Below are 14,321 nucleotides of genomic sequence, written 5' to 3'. Positions count from 1 at the left end.
TCAAAACAACAAAAACATTTTTTTAATGCTCCTCAGACATCATGACATGATGTCATTGGCCTCATAAGCACATATCAAATGGGACCAAAAGAAGAATAAGTTGTTTAAAGGAGTCGGCTTGATCAGGCAGAGAAACAAAGATTACAAAGTCACTCGTCCAATTTATTTTAAGGGCTTAATTGAAGGTGTTCAGTCATTCCTCCACTCAAGTTATCAAACGTGCTCCTGCATGATACTGTTCAACCATCTTTAATAGTATCACAGCTACTTTACAGATTGTCTGTTGGAAATTTGATCTCAATTGGACACGATTACTCCAGAAGAGAAGATAATTGAGATGTTTATACATATCACTACTTCGGTATTATTTCTCCAAAGGTGTACATCAATATGTGTGCTGACAATCAGTGATTGAGTACATGAGTGGTGGTGGTGCTGCCGCCTGGTGGAGAGAAATGTTCTGCCCTAAAGACGTCCTCTGGATTGTGTGTGTGTGTGTGTGTGTGTGTGTGTGTGTGTGTGTGTGTGTGTGTGTGTGTGTGTGTGTGTGTGTGTGTTGTGTGTGTGTGTGTGTGTGTGTTTGAGGGAGCCTTTGAAGGATGAGTTGGACTTTTTGGGAGTACACTTATTCACTTTGGTTAGTGTAGCTTAGCACAAAGACTGAAAGCGGAGGGAAACAGCTAGCCTGGCACCTAGTCAAACACATAATCTGCCATAAAACCACAACTTGTTATTTTTACTCTTTTATATTCTTTGTACAGAATAAAGAGACGTGATATAACATCTGTTATGTATCTTTTATGATGTTAATTTCTGATAGAGCTGGGCTAACAGTTTCCCCCTGATTCCAGTCATTATGCTAAGCTATGCTAACTGACTGCTGGCTATAGCTTCATATTTACCGAGTGGTAGCGATAGTATTTCCCAAAATGTTGAACTCTTCCTTTAGTATTTGCAAATGTGGATCACATTCTGAGGATCACATCTCTTCTTTGCTGTTTGTGAGTCTTCAGTGAACAACGTTGTTCCATGTTGTGTGTCGTCTGAGAGGCAGTTTGGATGTTGTTGTTGTCGTTGTTGTTAATGTGCGGGTGTGTGCATGAGACTTAAATCGTCTGTCACGTATTTTTCTACTTTTTCTGTTGCGGTATTTTCATCCCTGGGATGAATACAGCTCAGCTGGGGACCACAGAAATATATTTACAATAAGAGAAGATAAAGAAAAAACTTAATGCAATATATGCAGTGTCGAATTTATTTGTGTTGTTCTTCATAATAGACTCTGGTGCTCTTTTGCTGAAACAGTTCAGTCTTTAAAACGAACCCTGTCAAAGGAAACCAGTCTCGGAGAAAACGCACGTGACCTGTTCCTCTGTTGGGAAACACGGTGGAAGGATCACATCTTAAATCAAGACAACTTCACCCTCCGCTCCTTCTGTATTCAACCGAGTGTGACGCATGTTTGTATCGTATTGTCTGACTTCTTGGACGTCCTGTATGCCAGCCGTTATTTTGTCTAAAAGCAAGAACTTGTGTTTTCATTGTTGTATGATGACATAGATTTGTTGCTTGCAGTGATTGTTCTTAATCAAAGTGGGGTTCAAAATTGGTAAAACTTGAGTATGTGTTTCTGAAAGTCAGTTAGTGGTGACTGTGCTCCTTGTTTACCTTGGACCCAGGTAACTCTTTAATATAAATATATATATAAACTGTATATGCCTGAATTTTGTGGAGGAGGATGCTTTTACTCGTGCAATTCATCTTGTCACAGAGCTGGAGAAATGGCTTTGCTGCTGCTGAAGTGAAGGGAGCTGAAAAATGTGCACAAATTAAGAGCAAAAAGTACAATTTGACACAAGCTCAATTGTCCGAATGAGTCTATTTAAGAGGAGGAAGTGAAGTGGAAGTGAAGGGGAAACAGGAAGTGAGCGTTTAACTCAAAACTCATCAAAAGAGCATCCTCTGTCAAGAGCTCCTGTCCAAAATGTTAAAGTTTACTATTTAATGTTGACTATGTGTAAAATTTACATTATGTATATATATAATATAATATATAATATATATATACATACATTAACACACACACATATATATATATATATAAACTCTGCAAAGGGCGGTCTGATAAACGGACAGGGGACTTTTCATGGCACGGCCTCTGGTCTCCTCTCAAGAGCACACGGATCAGTCCTGAACGAATCCCGACAAAAGAAAAAAACAGGACCGGCCCGATGCCAGAAAACAACTCCTTCCTCTGCAAAGAATTCTTCACCGTCGCTTGGACTGAAGGAGTGTCTGTTTTTTTCTTTTCTTTAGTTTGACTCAGATCTGTTTATTCAATGATAGAAGTTCTACTCTAAATGTGAGTTCAATTCAGAAATCAATGTACTGTGTGTAGAAACTGTAGATGTTTGTACGTGCAAGTATGGAATTTGTGGAACAAAGATTCAATTCAAAAAAAAAAAAAAAAGGAAGAGAAAAATCTATCGTGTGTTGTCTTTGTGTTTTGTAAAATGAAGACTGAACATCTTGGTAAATTCAATATTTATTACTTCTGGATATTGAGAATATTTTAGTGATGCTAAAAAGGTGCCGTATTTATTTTATGTGCGAGTTGTTCATCACGCTGGGATTTGCACTTTTGTGCCATTTGCCCAGATCTATGAAGAAAATGATAAAATCATAATGGAAATAAAACTTGAATAAAAAAAATGTCATTGTTTGCATTACAGGGCATGAAATCAATTCAATGTGGAGTTCAGATTTTCTCCTCACTTTAGAATATCAGTAGGATGTTGTTCTTGTACCTTGACCCACTGACTGGAAAGACAGTGGTCTCAGACTTCTGCCCTGTTTCAGCTGTGTGGTGGTAATGGAAATGTCCCATTAATTAGTAAAATAACTATTTTAATGTTTTTAGGATCCGGCAGGAATGTCAGAAACAAAGAGCCTATTCTTACTCTATAGTAGTTTTCTTGTGATGCAATCTGTGCCCTTCTTTTACTAACTGCACCGAGGATGTTAAGTTTTCATCCCAGTCTGTTTCCAATTGTGCAAAAACTACTGGGCTGATGTCAGAAAACATTTTTAGCTGTTAAACATTGAGAGAGCATTCATGGATCTAGATGAAAAAAAAATTAACACATTTAGGAGTGTGAAATTTGATGCAGCTTGATAGAATTCAAATTCTTTGGATCTATGAACTTGACTGAAAGCCAGTCCAGGAGGAGAAGTTCACTACTGAAGATGTTCCCAACCCCCTCGTCAAATGAACTCAAATTCCGTGAGCTCTATTCATCCATTCAATTCTCTCTGCCCACTTGTTATCTCGTTTCCATGCTCTTTATTTGTAGTAGCTGGTTCTCAGTTTGTCTTTTTTGATGATAATGAATAAAATCACATCTGCCAAAACATACATGCTGCATCAAACCTATTCTAATCATGTGCTTCGCTCCTAAACAGTCAGTTTGAATATGTATTTGTGACATAAAAGCAGTAGCCAGTAGTTTCCCCTCAAAAGTCTTCTTTGACAAGGAGTCATTGCAGATGTTGACAGTTATAGAAATTTTATTTATTTTCAGCTTTTAAGTTGCATAAAAGAAACAGTTTGGCCCTCTGCTGGTCACATGACGGGGTAGCAAGCATAGCGAGCGATGCCACACTGGTTGTGTCTGTTCCGAGCCATCTTGATGTAGCCTTCCTCTCCGTAGTTCACACCCCAACTGAAACATTTCAAAACAAGTCAAAACATGGAAACTTACAAATGTCCTAAAATTACACGAGAAAAACACTTGAGACCTGTTTTTAACCAGCCAGTAGTCATGTCCTCCCTCACTGCCGTAGCCCACAGCCAGCACCCCGTGGTTCACATTGCGAGAGCATCTGTGGTCAATGTACACACCTGGTAGTTCACACAAAAGCACAGGAAGCAGCTCAGTTTGAAACAAGGGCAATAACTTGCTTCTTTTGTAGATTAAACAAACAGACATAACCTCACCGTGACGGTAGAAGACAAATTTCGACCTGGAAGCATCAATAGCAACAGAGACGGGGCCGATTTCAGCCAAAGCTGCTTGTAGCTGAATCTCATTCCCCTCTGGTAGCAACACAAAGCTGGAGCAGTTAGCAGCTCGACCATTTAGGACATACCTGCACCCACCTCGCTGAAAGGAAAGACACGTGAAGAGGAATTACTCCCACAAGTTTAACCACAGTATCTGAGAAATCGGACATTGGCTGACCATTGGACTCACTCTGCCGACATAGGGGTAGGCTGCTTCAGAATCAATGCCCTGGTTTTTAATGACGTACTGGAAGGCATTCGTCATGAAGCCACCGTTGCACCCTTGGTTGCCATATTTCACAGAGCAGTCCACCAGATTCTGAGGACTGAGGGACATCAGGACACCTGTGGACTTCTTGAGTTGCCCTTCCAGAGCTCCAACTGCACTGAAGGCCCAGCAAGAACCACAGGAACCCTGGGAATGGGTAAAGTTGTCAATGAATGAAATGTGGATGCAAGATTATTTTTTAAATGTTAGAACCTACTAGGATCTTACCTGCATTTTCACCCCCGTCACAAGGCCTTTTTCCCTCCAGTCCAGGGATTTCGGCATAGAAGCACTGACCACGATGAAGTCGGCGGAGTCCCTCTCCAGGTCAGAAGGCACTACTGTGCCGGTTAGTGTTTCTGTGATCTCCTTACTGGTCTACAACATAACACCGGTAAATTATTTTTGCATCTTTGTCAGCATTCAGACAAACATTTGTGATTTTTCCCCAGGCACTTGCAAAAATGTATGAACCCAAAACCGTTAAAAATAATTAATAAAAATCAGCCACGTAAATCAATCTGCGTTTCGTAAAACCAACTGTGGTCTAGTTACCAGGTCTCCCAAGTGATTCATCGCCAGCTCGTAGGTGTGCAAACCCAGAGATGCCTCCAGGTTATGGACATTAATCATTTCCAGGTTCTGTTCCCAAACCCGCCTGCGACCCAACTCTTCAATCTGGAACCCAGAGCATAAAAATGTGTTCTACATGAATAGTTCTCCACATGACAGACAAGCCTTGGAATTAGAAATAATAAAAATAGTCACAACTTTAGACTTGACTTATTTAACCAGATAAAACCTCGACCAAATCTGGATTTGTTGGCTAATCAAGACCTTCACAACAAAAGTCACTGACCCAACAAAAGAATATATACATAAGTGACAGTCACCTGTTGAGAATACACTTTTTTATGGATCTCTTTCCATAGCTCCCAGTGTCCATCAAGTTGTGAATCAATGTTGGCCGCTGCAAATCCACACAGGACGGTGAGGAGCAGGCTCCGAAACATTTTCTGATCTGGGAAAGGAAGAATTTGTCAAAATGTTTGTAACAGACTGCAGGCCTGTGTCATGCTTGTTTGATTGGACATCTGCAGCAAGGCTCCAACGCCTCCAGGTGATAACAACCAGCATTTAGAACTCAAAATCAATGCATTAGTGAAGTTGATGCTAAAGATATTGATCCATGCATGGCAGTCAGAGAGGTAAGCAAAACTAAGCAAAATATCCCAAAGATTTTCAGTTTGCTTATACAACTTTACGATCAATGTTTGGCTCCATAAATCTGACACTAGGCCATAATTCAATTAAAATGGTTTAAAAACTAAAAGCAGCATTTTCGCACTTGAATGACAGAGACGATAAAACTTACCTGAGCAGGTGAGCTTGGGAAAATTCAAAGTGAATCCAAGAGAGTCTCTATTTATAATCCTCCCACTCACTGCACCTGCAACTCATTAACCTGGAAATCACTGAGGGGCTTGTGTGTCCGTGTGTGTTTGTGTGTGTTCATGTGTTCAAGTGTTCATGTGGAGAAAGTTGTGTTTGTGGCCTCCTGGTGAATACGAGTTCAACGTTCACTCTCTTTTGGCTCCATTGTCTTCACCAGCTTCTAAGGTGAAATGAAGCTGTTGATTGCTTCTTTACATTTATCAGCCCGTTGTAATGTTTTTACTATTCTTATCATTATCACCTCGACCAAGGCTGTTATGTTTGTTAGCAGGATTATGCCAAAACTACTGAATTGATTTAATTAAAAGTGTTTTTTACTTTCATTAACATTACGAGATAGGGCATTATTTTGTTAATTTTAATTTCTCAAGGGACAATGCAGAGATCTTTATGAAGAAATCTGGAATCTTTAGAGGACTGATATCTATGAGTGTGTGGAGGTTACACTCTCTAGCTCTTCATGGAGGCTTCTACAGCTTTACAGAAATACTACTGGTACATTTAACTGCTACCTCTAATAATAATACTAGTGCCACTGCTGGTGACACTGCTATTAATAGTACAACACAGCTCCTCCTCCTCCTCCTCCTCTATTTGTTTCAGTAGATGAATTACACCCTGTGGGAATTTTCTGTTCTCAATTGATTCAATATGAGTCTGAAGTTTTACAACAATCAAACATGAAATTAAATGCAACAAATACAAAAACAATTTCGATCTTTTTATCTTTTCTTTAATATCAAGAGGGTTATTTAATCAATTTGGTACATTTGACATCATGTACATTGTAATTTAAAAAACACATAAAATCAAAAATACACTTAAAACTTATGAGATATACAAAAGAGTACAAAGCAAGTTTTTTCTTGATTATCATCCAAGAATTAAAATCATCTGTGAGAAAGGCCACCATGGCAGAAACCATAATTTTGTGAATTTTGCTTTTTTTGTGATATTTTCTTTATTATTTAACGTTCAGGACAGCACCAGCAATTTAAAGAGAAAAAAACATCTTGTCTCTGAAAAGAAATCTTCTGAGAGATGATTCCGGTGACGTTTTCACAGAATTGGATAAATTGCAAAGCTGGCGATGCCGCAGAGGTTATTCTTGTTCCTCGCCATTCGGATGTAGCCTTGCTCTCCCCATCCAGTTCCCCAACTGAAACCATAAGAAAAGAGTCGGATTCAACATTGATCATACACGTGGATCCACATGTTTCTTTTCACATATGAGTGAAGGTGGCAGGATTTCAACTATCCAGTCATAAGAGGCAGCAGTCACCTGTTTTTCACCAGCCAGTAGTCTTGTCCGTTGTCGGTGCCGTAGCCCACAACCAGGACGGCGTGATTTATAGACCTCGGGTTGCAGTTCGGATCGTTGTATAAACCTGAAAGGTTCATAAGTTTAGTAACATGACGCTGTAGATGAGAAAATGATCAAGTGTCACAAACCCTCTTGAAGTTTGAAGATTGACTGAAGCCTCAGAAGTTATTTACTAAGGATGTAAATGTAAGAGATGAGTTCATAAACTGTAAACTTACTGTTGTTCTGATAACTTCCAGTGCCAAGACATTATATTTGATTTGCCAAACTAAACTAACAGAGGCCTTGTTAAAATAACCCAAATCCTCCTAACTTAAAATACATCTATCTATAGATAGAGGACCTTAAAGGGGACATAGCATGCAAATTCCACTTTGTTAGTGCTTCTACACGTTAATGTGGGTATCTGGCATGTCTACCAACCCAAAAACTCTGGGAAAAAAACACTCGCGCGTTTTGTTATGGTTCCTCTAAGTCAGAAACGTCATGCTTGAGTGACTCGATTAAGCTTCCTGGGTTTTGTGTCGTAACAAGGCACTGGAAGTCTCCCTACATGGTCTATTCCATTTATCAAACAGAAATATTGAGAGTATTTGTATTTTACAAGTACCAATCATACTCCTCATTTGACAGATTGCCTAATATAGTGGATACTTCCGCAAATCTGAAATCAACATAGGATAAATGAAAACATCAAATGTTTTTAAAAAAGCTAAATGTCAATTTGAAATAACTATACATGTTATATAATCGTTATATATTTGCACAGAAACCTCATGTTCAGTGACCAATTTACTTCACTACAAATAAAGGGTTTTAGTTTTCTCAGATGAGAACCAGCCTCACCTCCTCTGTACTGGTGGAACGACGGCAACATGGCGTTCACAGCCACAGAGACAGGTCCCACTGATGCTGTCACTTCCTGCAGAGCGCGCTCGTCTCTTTGTGGAAGGACGTGAAAATTAGAGCAGAATCCAGCTTTTCCTTTTTCAGAGTAACGACATTTCCCGTTCTACAAAGAGAAATGAGACGAATGAAATCAGAAATTTTATGAATATAGAGTTAAAACATATATAACATCACAATATTACACAGTAAATTACACACATTATGCAACTACATTATGTTCAGTGGATTATTATTCACTTTACACATCAAAACAGATTTGCAGCTCTAAAAAATAACAACTGGTTATAAGTGTTATTCCCATTGTGTAAAAAATGATCAAACATTTGAAAAATACTGCCAGAAAACAAAAAAACTAACAAAAACTAAAAATCCAGCATTTCAGGAGGAAATAAAATGTGGCCCTGGTGTTTTCTGAGGACAACCTGGTATTCGTAGGGGTAAGATATCTCGGAGTCGACGCCCCCGTTGCGGATTACGTAGTTGAAGGCTTTGGAGAGGTATCCTCCTCTGCAGCCATGGTTACCGTCGGTGGTGCTGCAGTCCAGCAGGTTCTGTGGACTCAGGGGGACGAGGACTTTGGTTCGCTTCGCTATCTGCCCCTCGAGAGCCCCCATAGAGCTGAAGGCCCAGCACGACCCACATAAGCCCTTTTGAAGAGAGGAAAATATAATGACCACGTTTCTCATCGTAGGTTCTTCAACAGATTGTGCTCAGCTGATTTCTTACTTGGTTCTGCACAGGACTGACCAGGCCCGACTTCCTCCAGTCAACACTCGGAGGCGCTGCTGAGCCGCTCGCTCTCTTGAATGTCTCGTTTCTGAGAAGATCCACCTCCTCCGGCCTCGCACCGTTCAGCCTCTCGTTGATCTCCTCGGTTGTCTTAACAGAAAAAGGACTGTAAAACACTAGAAAGGAAATAATACAGAAATGTAATATATATCTCTATTTAAGTCTGGACCCATTTTTTTCTTGGAATATTGTGTATCAGCAGGTTAAATGTATTTACTGTATTTTTACAGCACTTCTCATCGACCTCTCTAAGTGCTTCACAGTACAAGTCACATCCACCCATTCAAACACAAATTCATTCAGCGTTACTATACACAGCGCTTTTTCTACAACACGTCGTTCACACACTGTCGGCACAACTGTCAGTTGCAATCTGCGGTTTCTATGCACTTCGGAATGCAGACTGGTGAAACCGGGGATCGAATATATAATAATATATATAAATATTTGACTTTTTATATGAATTTATGTAACTTCATTGCCTCCCCTCATGATCTGTAGGTCATATAACGCTACTGATTGTCCAGATTGGCCCAGCAGCCTCTTCTGGATTAATTTAATCAGATTGTATAAAGTCAGATTAGAGCTGTTCTATAGGTTGAGCTTTAAATCAAGCCTTTAAATTAAGCCCACATGGTGCAGGTTTAAATGCAGATTAACAGTGTTGCTCTGCCTTGTACCAGTGAAGGTCAATGGATTCACTTTAGCTTATGAGTCAGTGTGGTGATACAGTGTGTGAAGAATTGTGTCTTCTGGCTAAATGTTTGTCATGAAGTTTGTATCCACCAGAGGTCTCACACACACATTTCTGTCCTGAACAAACTCTGGTTCTGTTATTTGACCATTGTTTGGCTGCAAATTCCTTTATATTGAATATATGAAGTTATGGATTATTAGTTTTCCTTAGTTATATAACTGTTGGATCCTAAGCTGTTACCATAAAGCCATGTGAGTCGTAGGATGTGCACAGTACTGCAGCCAGTAAACTCGGATTATTACCTCCACCACGGAAGTTATGTTTCCACCCGGCTGTTTGATTTGTTTGTTTCAGCAGGATTACGCAAAAACTGCAAAACAGATTTCCATGAAACTTGGTGGATGTTTGGGACGAAGGCCAAGAAACTAACCCGTTCAATTTAGACACAGATTCAGGATTCAAACAGACTGTTGGGCCTCGGTGGAGGTTTGTGCTCCACTGAGATCCCTTCTAGTATTGAAGCAGTTATTCAGTTCACTGTTGTTAAGTAAGTAGATGAACAGAGCAAAAATAGACAGTTAACTACACAAAGTTGTACAAGAAAAAAAGTGAAAAATAGATAAATCAAAGTACAATAGTATTAGATTTTACTGTGTGCAGGTATTTCATTTGTAGCTCAAGCAAAAAAAAAATATGAGTGTAAGATTTTGTCCAGATTTTACATTTGATTTTGCAATTTGATTTGTATTGATCAGAATTTTTTTTAAAATTTGATTAATGTTTATTTTCTGTTCTCTTTGTCTTGAGGTCAGTTTTTCTAAGTTCACCCCTGAATTTCAACACATCACACCCACATTAATACAGAGCAAAAGTTGATGTGCTGCACTTGTCATTTAACACTTACTTGATTATTATAAATCATCTGTAATACAACACACAAGCTTTCTTTCCAGACAATAATAAGCTCATTATCTGTAAGTCTATGAATTATCCACATTAACACACGTCTTTCTGTCATGATCCAAAACTAAGAAGTTGAAAGTTCCTCTTGTCAAAACATCAGTGTTTGTGTTGGAGCAGAATCGTACCATGTCCGACAGGTGGTTCAGTCCCAAAGTGTAGCTGTGTTTTCCTTCTGAAGCCTCCTGGTTGTGTTTCAGCACCAGGTTCATGTTCTTCTCCCACACCGCTCTCCTGAAGCTGTTCTCCGTCTGAAACATCAGCACTGACTGTGTGAACTACTAGTCTACCAGTGGGAGTTGTTATGTGTGTATATCGATAAAGAAAAGTCCCACCTCGTTGTCATAAAATCTGCGATTATTGACTTTCCACTCCTCCCACGTGTTATCTACAGCAGGTGAAGAGTGGCCAAGGACCAGAAAGGCCAAAAGCAACACCACATGCGGAATGTGCATCCTGCGAAGGAAAATTGCCAAAATATTATTTTGTTACAGGCTTTAAATTCCGAGGGTTTATGGTTTTTCTCAAAAAACATCACTTCAAACGTCACTTTACTGGGAATTTGTGAAGGACCATTAACAGATGAGCAGATAACCAGGATTCTAGACAAAAATGTCATGATTTGGACCAAGCGCCAAAAATACACTTTAAAGTTTTTAGTAATTTGGCATCTTCTAGCGAAGAGTGAATTTTATTTCCCATCCCGACAGTAAAAAACTAAACTCCCCCACTCTCTAGAGTAGAAACATTCACAAGTACACATCAACAGTCATGAAAGCACTACGTACATGCTCGGCTCAGTTAACAGAGTCTGAAACCTCAACATCCTGCAAAACAATCGAATATAGTCAAAGCTGCTGTAAGATGGAGCTTTACAGTTCAATAAGAATCAGAAACACACATTGATCCTCCGCACAATAGACGACACACAAATATTCTTCTCCTCAAACAGGAGGAATTCAAACCTGTGATCTCTCAACGTCTTTCTCTGCAGCACAAACAAGCCAAACAACGTCGTGTCATTACATCATATAAACCGTCTACCTTGTTGCAGAATAATCAGCAGGATATTTAGCCACAAGAAGAAAGTGCAGCCGTGTTAAAACGGACAAGAACACCTACACACTTTAAAGAGGAAGTTCATTTTTCTTACACAGTGTTTTTCTTGTTTGTTTTTTTCCCACTGGCTCGTCTTGTGATTCTAATTCTCAACCAGCTGCAGCAGTGGCCCAAAATATCTCTCCAGTCCGAGAAGTGCAAGCGACAGAGGTTGAATGATAGGAAAAGGCCAGTAGATAAATGAAACTGCTCGTGGAAGACATGCAAGTGAATGTGAAGAGGAATCGTTTAGCAAATGAGGAGGATTTGTGCAAAGGAAACAGTGAAAATGAATCTAATGTTAAATAGATCAGATAATCTGTCTCTTGTTTTCTCACTCACAGTCAAGCACTTTGACATTTCACTTGGTTAAAGTGAGAAATGAGAAAACCACAAGACACATTTAGTGCTGATGATGCTGATAATATCCTTTTCAGACAGAGGCTGTGATGTGAGTTCAGTCAGTTTTGAAGCCCTTTATTGACTTTATTTGTTTTGATCCACTGAATGTGCTTGATTTCCTGGCCTGGATCATTGTTTTTCTGCCACTGCCAAGTTGTCAGGCAACGTAAACCACCATAAAACCACAACATATCATTTTTACACATTTTTTCTTGTGCAGATTTAATAAATAAATAATAATAATAATAATAATATACTCGATTGTGAGTTTAATAGATGCTGGCAGGCTAATTTTGTTTATCTTATTTTAAGCCATGTCTGTGTTGTGAGCAGACAAAACATCAAGATTCACAGTTTAATTTACACCTGTTCTGTTCATGAGGTAAATTATTCAAGTCTTTTACAGACCTGGGATGATTCCAGAAATGTCAGCACATGTTGAATTCATAAGAGATGTTAACACCCACATCTTCTCACTGAAACTCCACATAGATTTACTGTGAGACACATTTAAAAAAAGAAGCAGCTGATAATAGCTGTTAATAAGGTAACTGAAAAAGATTCATACATGGAAAGAGGACTGTTTCTTTCACTGATACAGTTTTTAAAATATATATTCATCAATAGTAAATATGTGGTAATTCCATGAATATAATGATAGAGATACCATGTGTTGTGTCTCCCCCCCTGATCTCAGTGCTTTGTCGGTCTGTGACCCCAAACTTGTATTTAACCTGTTGTTGTTTAGTTTTTATATTGGATCTGCAGAAATATAATTATTGACTAATGATAAGATAAGATGAAACTTTATTGATCCCTCACTGGGGAAATCCACTTGTTACAGCAGCAGAGTCAGTACGAGATAGACAAGAGAATAAAAGTGAAAAAGGCAATTTAATAAAAAATAAAATAAAAATAATACAGAATATGTACATAATATACACATCTCAGCTTGTATAGAAAAGTGCTTGAGTAATGTTAATTTGCTAATCACTGATCAATGATATAACTGTAGCCTCAGACCTTGTGTCCACTACATTTTGGTTTGATTTAAATACTTAACGTTCATCTCACTCATTATCTGTCCAGCAGCTAGTGCATATAATCCCCCAGCATGCACTTGCACGTCCAGAGCCAGATTGTTGTTGTTGCCATGAGGACAGCAGAGCAACAGGGGAACTGAGCTGCAGCATCACAGCGCCTCCAGTTGGAAAATATCACAATGGGAGGATGAGGCGTTTTTCTCACCGTGCGTGTGTTTCTCTCACGTTGCAGGTTTCATCTGGATGTTTTTCTGAGGCAGGGAAAAGTGACATACTGCAAACACAACAAGAAGCCCTCCACAGTGAAGAGACGGTGAGTCACAGTACTTGATTTTCCTCCTTCTTTACTTGAAAATTGCTGCAATTTTGTGTTGTTTTTTTGTGTGACATAATTTGAGTTATTGAGCTTCAGCTGTAAAGCCACAGCAAGTGACTGCAATTCAACCGTTGTGATCCCGGAGGAGTTCAGGAGCAGTCAGCCTCCATCACTCCAGCTTCTTTCATCAGCAGCAGTCAGACTGTAATACACAGGGTCCATTCAAATATCAGGACAAACCTGAAAACGGGGGACTTACAGTTTGTCTGCTGCCTCAGATTCTTGTTTCCACATGAGAATAAATCAACTGTTTACGTATTTCCTGTGACGTGACCATCGCTGGAATTCATTACTTGTGATGGTCATGAAATATGTGACGGTAACGTTTGAACAGTCACAGTCGACTTTGATGCAGTGACAGAAAAATCCTGCAGATGGTCAACATCCCTGCATTTCTCCAAACTTGGACACTGATGTATTTCTGCGTTTGCTGCCCCCTAGTGTTTGGTTTAGAAACTGTTTAAATAAAATTAGTTGATTGGATGAGTAGTAAATACTATTATTGTTATTTTTATTCAATATAATTTAATCTGTTTAAAGTTTTTACTATTTGTACACACTCAGTTCCTCTAGATCTGAGCATATACCTGAAATATAAAATTTAAATGTTTTATCTTAAATCAATTTTTTTCTGAGGTTTTATTTTATTTTACGTGTTTGAGTAAATATAACATATTGAAAAAGCCTGAAATTAAACAAAAATGTTTGATGAGGCCACATTTGGAGCAGAAATAAATATGAAAAGATTTATGTGAAATATGACACTTTTAAAACACTATTAAATATGAGTCATGAAAATGTTTGTCTTGTCCTTCTCCTCTCCTTAAATGGAAGCTTAATATATTTTGCGTAATAAAAATAATAGTAATGATAATTAACATTTATTTCTATGGAACCTTTCAAAACCAGAGTTGCAAGGTGGTTCACAAAAAAATTA

The 14,321-nt window shown here is 38.8% G+C and overlaps 2 protein-coding genes across 3 annotated transcripts; both read right to left on the bottom strand.

The window, feature by feature from the left end:
• Window positions 1–3,540: 3,540 nt before the first annotated feature.
• LOC117770319 (cathepsin S-like) lies at window positions 3,541–5,805 on the bottom strand. 2 transcript variants are annotated; one of them, XM_034599630.1, is made up of 8 exons: window positions 5,707–5,805; window positions 5,225–5,352; window positions 4,887–5,009; window positions 4,560–4,709; window positions 4,254–4,478; window positions 3,998–4,163; window positions 3,799–3,901; window positions 3,541–3,722 (listed from the first exon to the last, which is right to left on the bottom strand). In XM_034599630.1, the coding sequence occupies exons 2-8, from the start codon at window positions 5,342–5,344 to the stop codon at window positions 3,623–3,625; spliced, it is 987 nt and encodes a 328-aa protein (XP_034455521.1). In that variant the 5' UTR covers window positions 5,345–5,352; window positions 5,707–5,805; the 3' UTR covers window positions 3,541–3,622. The 2 variants fall into 2 exon arrangements, with proteins under 2 accessions (XP_034455521.1, XP_034455520.1); XM_034599629.1 differs by having other exon boundaries at window positions 4,242–4,478; window positions 5,707–5,803.
• Window positions 5,806–6,520: 715 nt separating this feature from the next.
• LOC117770320 (cathepsin L1-like) lies at window positions 6,521–11,607 on the bottom strand. The gene is made up of 8 exons (XM_034599632.1): window positions 11,510–11,607; window positions 10,801–10,921; window positions 10,594–10,716; window positions 8,746–8,898; window positions 8,442–8,666; window positions 7,957–8,122; window positions 7,069–7,174; window positions 6,521–6,945 (listed from the first exon to the last, which is right to left on the bottom strand). The coding sequence occupies exons 2-8, from the start codon at window positions 10,918–10,920 to the stop codon at window positions 6,846–6,848; spliced, it is 993 nt and encodes a 330-aa protein (XP_034455523.1). The 5' UTR covers window position 10,921; window positions 11,510–11,607; the 3' UTR covers window positions 6,521–6,845.
• Between the last annotated feature and the right edge of the window lie 2,714 nt (window positions 11,608–14,321).

Source organism: Hippoglossus hippoglossus, chromosome 11 (genome assembly GCF_009819705.1).
Source record: "Hippoglossus hippoglossus isolate fHipHip1 chromosome 11, fHipHip1.pri, whole genome shotgun sequence".
Lineage (NCBI taxonomy): Eukaryota > Metazoa > Chordata > Actinopteri > Pleuronectiformes > Pleuronectidae > Hippoglossus > Hippoglossus hippoglossus.
Note: the sequence above shows the minus strand (reverse complement) of the source record. Positions and strands in the feature narration are given on the sequence as shown.

Bases quoted from the DNA above. Each gene is read 5' to 3' on its own strand.
- LOC117770319 (XM_034599629.1), bottom strand. From the start codon at position 5,344: ATGTTTCGGAGCCTGCTCCTCACCGTCCTGTGTGGATTTGCAGCGGCC. The intron at 3,902-3,997 runs GTGAGGTTATGT...GTGAACTACCAG, and splicing joins ATTTGTCTTCTACCGTCACG to GTGTGTACATTGACCACAGA. The intron at 3,723-3,798 runs GTCTCAAGTGTT...GAAATGTTTCAG, and splicing joins TACTGGCTGGTTAAAAACAG to TTGGGGTGTGAACTACGGAG.
- LOC117770320 (XM_034599632.1), bottom strand. From the start codon at position 10,920: ATGCACATTCCGCATGTGGTGTTGCTTTTGGCCTTTCTGGTCCTTGGC. The intron at 10,717-10,800 runs GTGGGACTTTTC...CTGATGTTTCAG, and splicing joins GCAGATTTTATGACAACGAG to ACGGAGAACAGCTTCAGGAG. The intron at 6,946-7,068 runs GTGACTGCTGCC...TTATGGTTTCAG, and splicing joins TACTGGCTGGTGAAAAACAG to TTGGGGAACTGGATGGGGAG.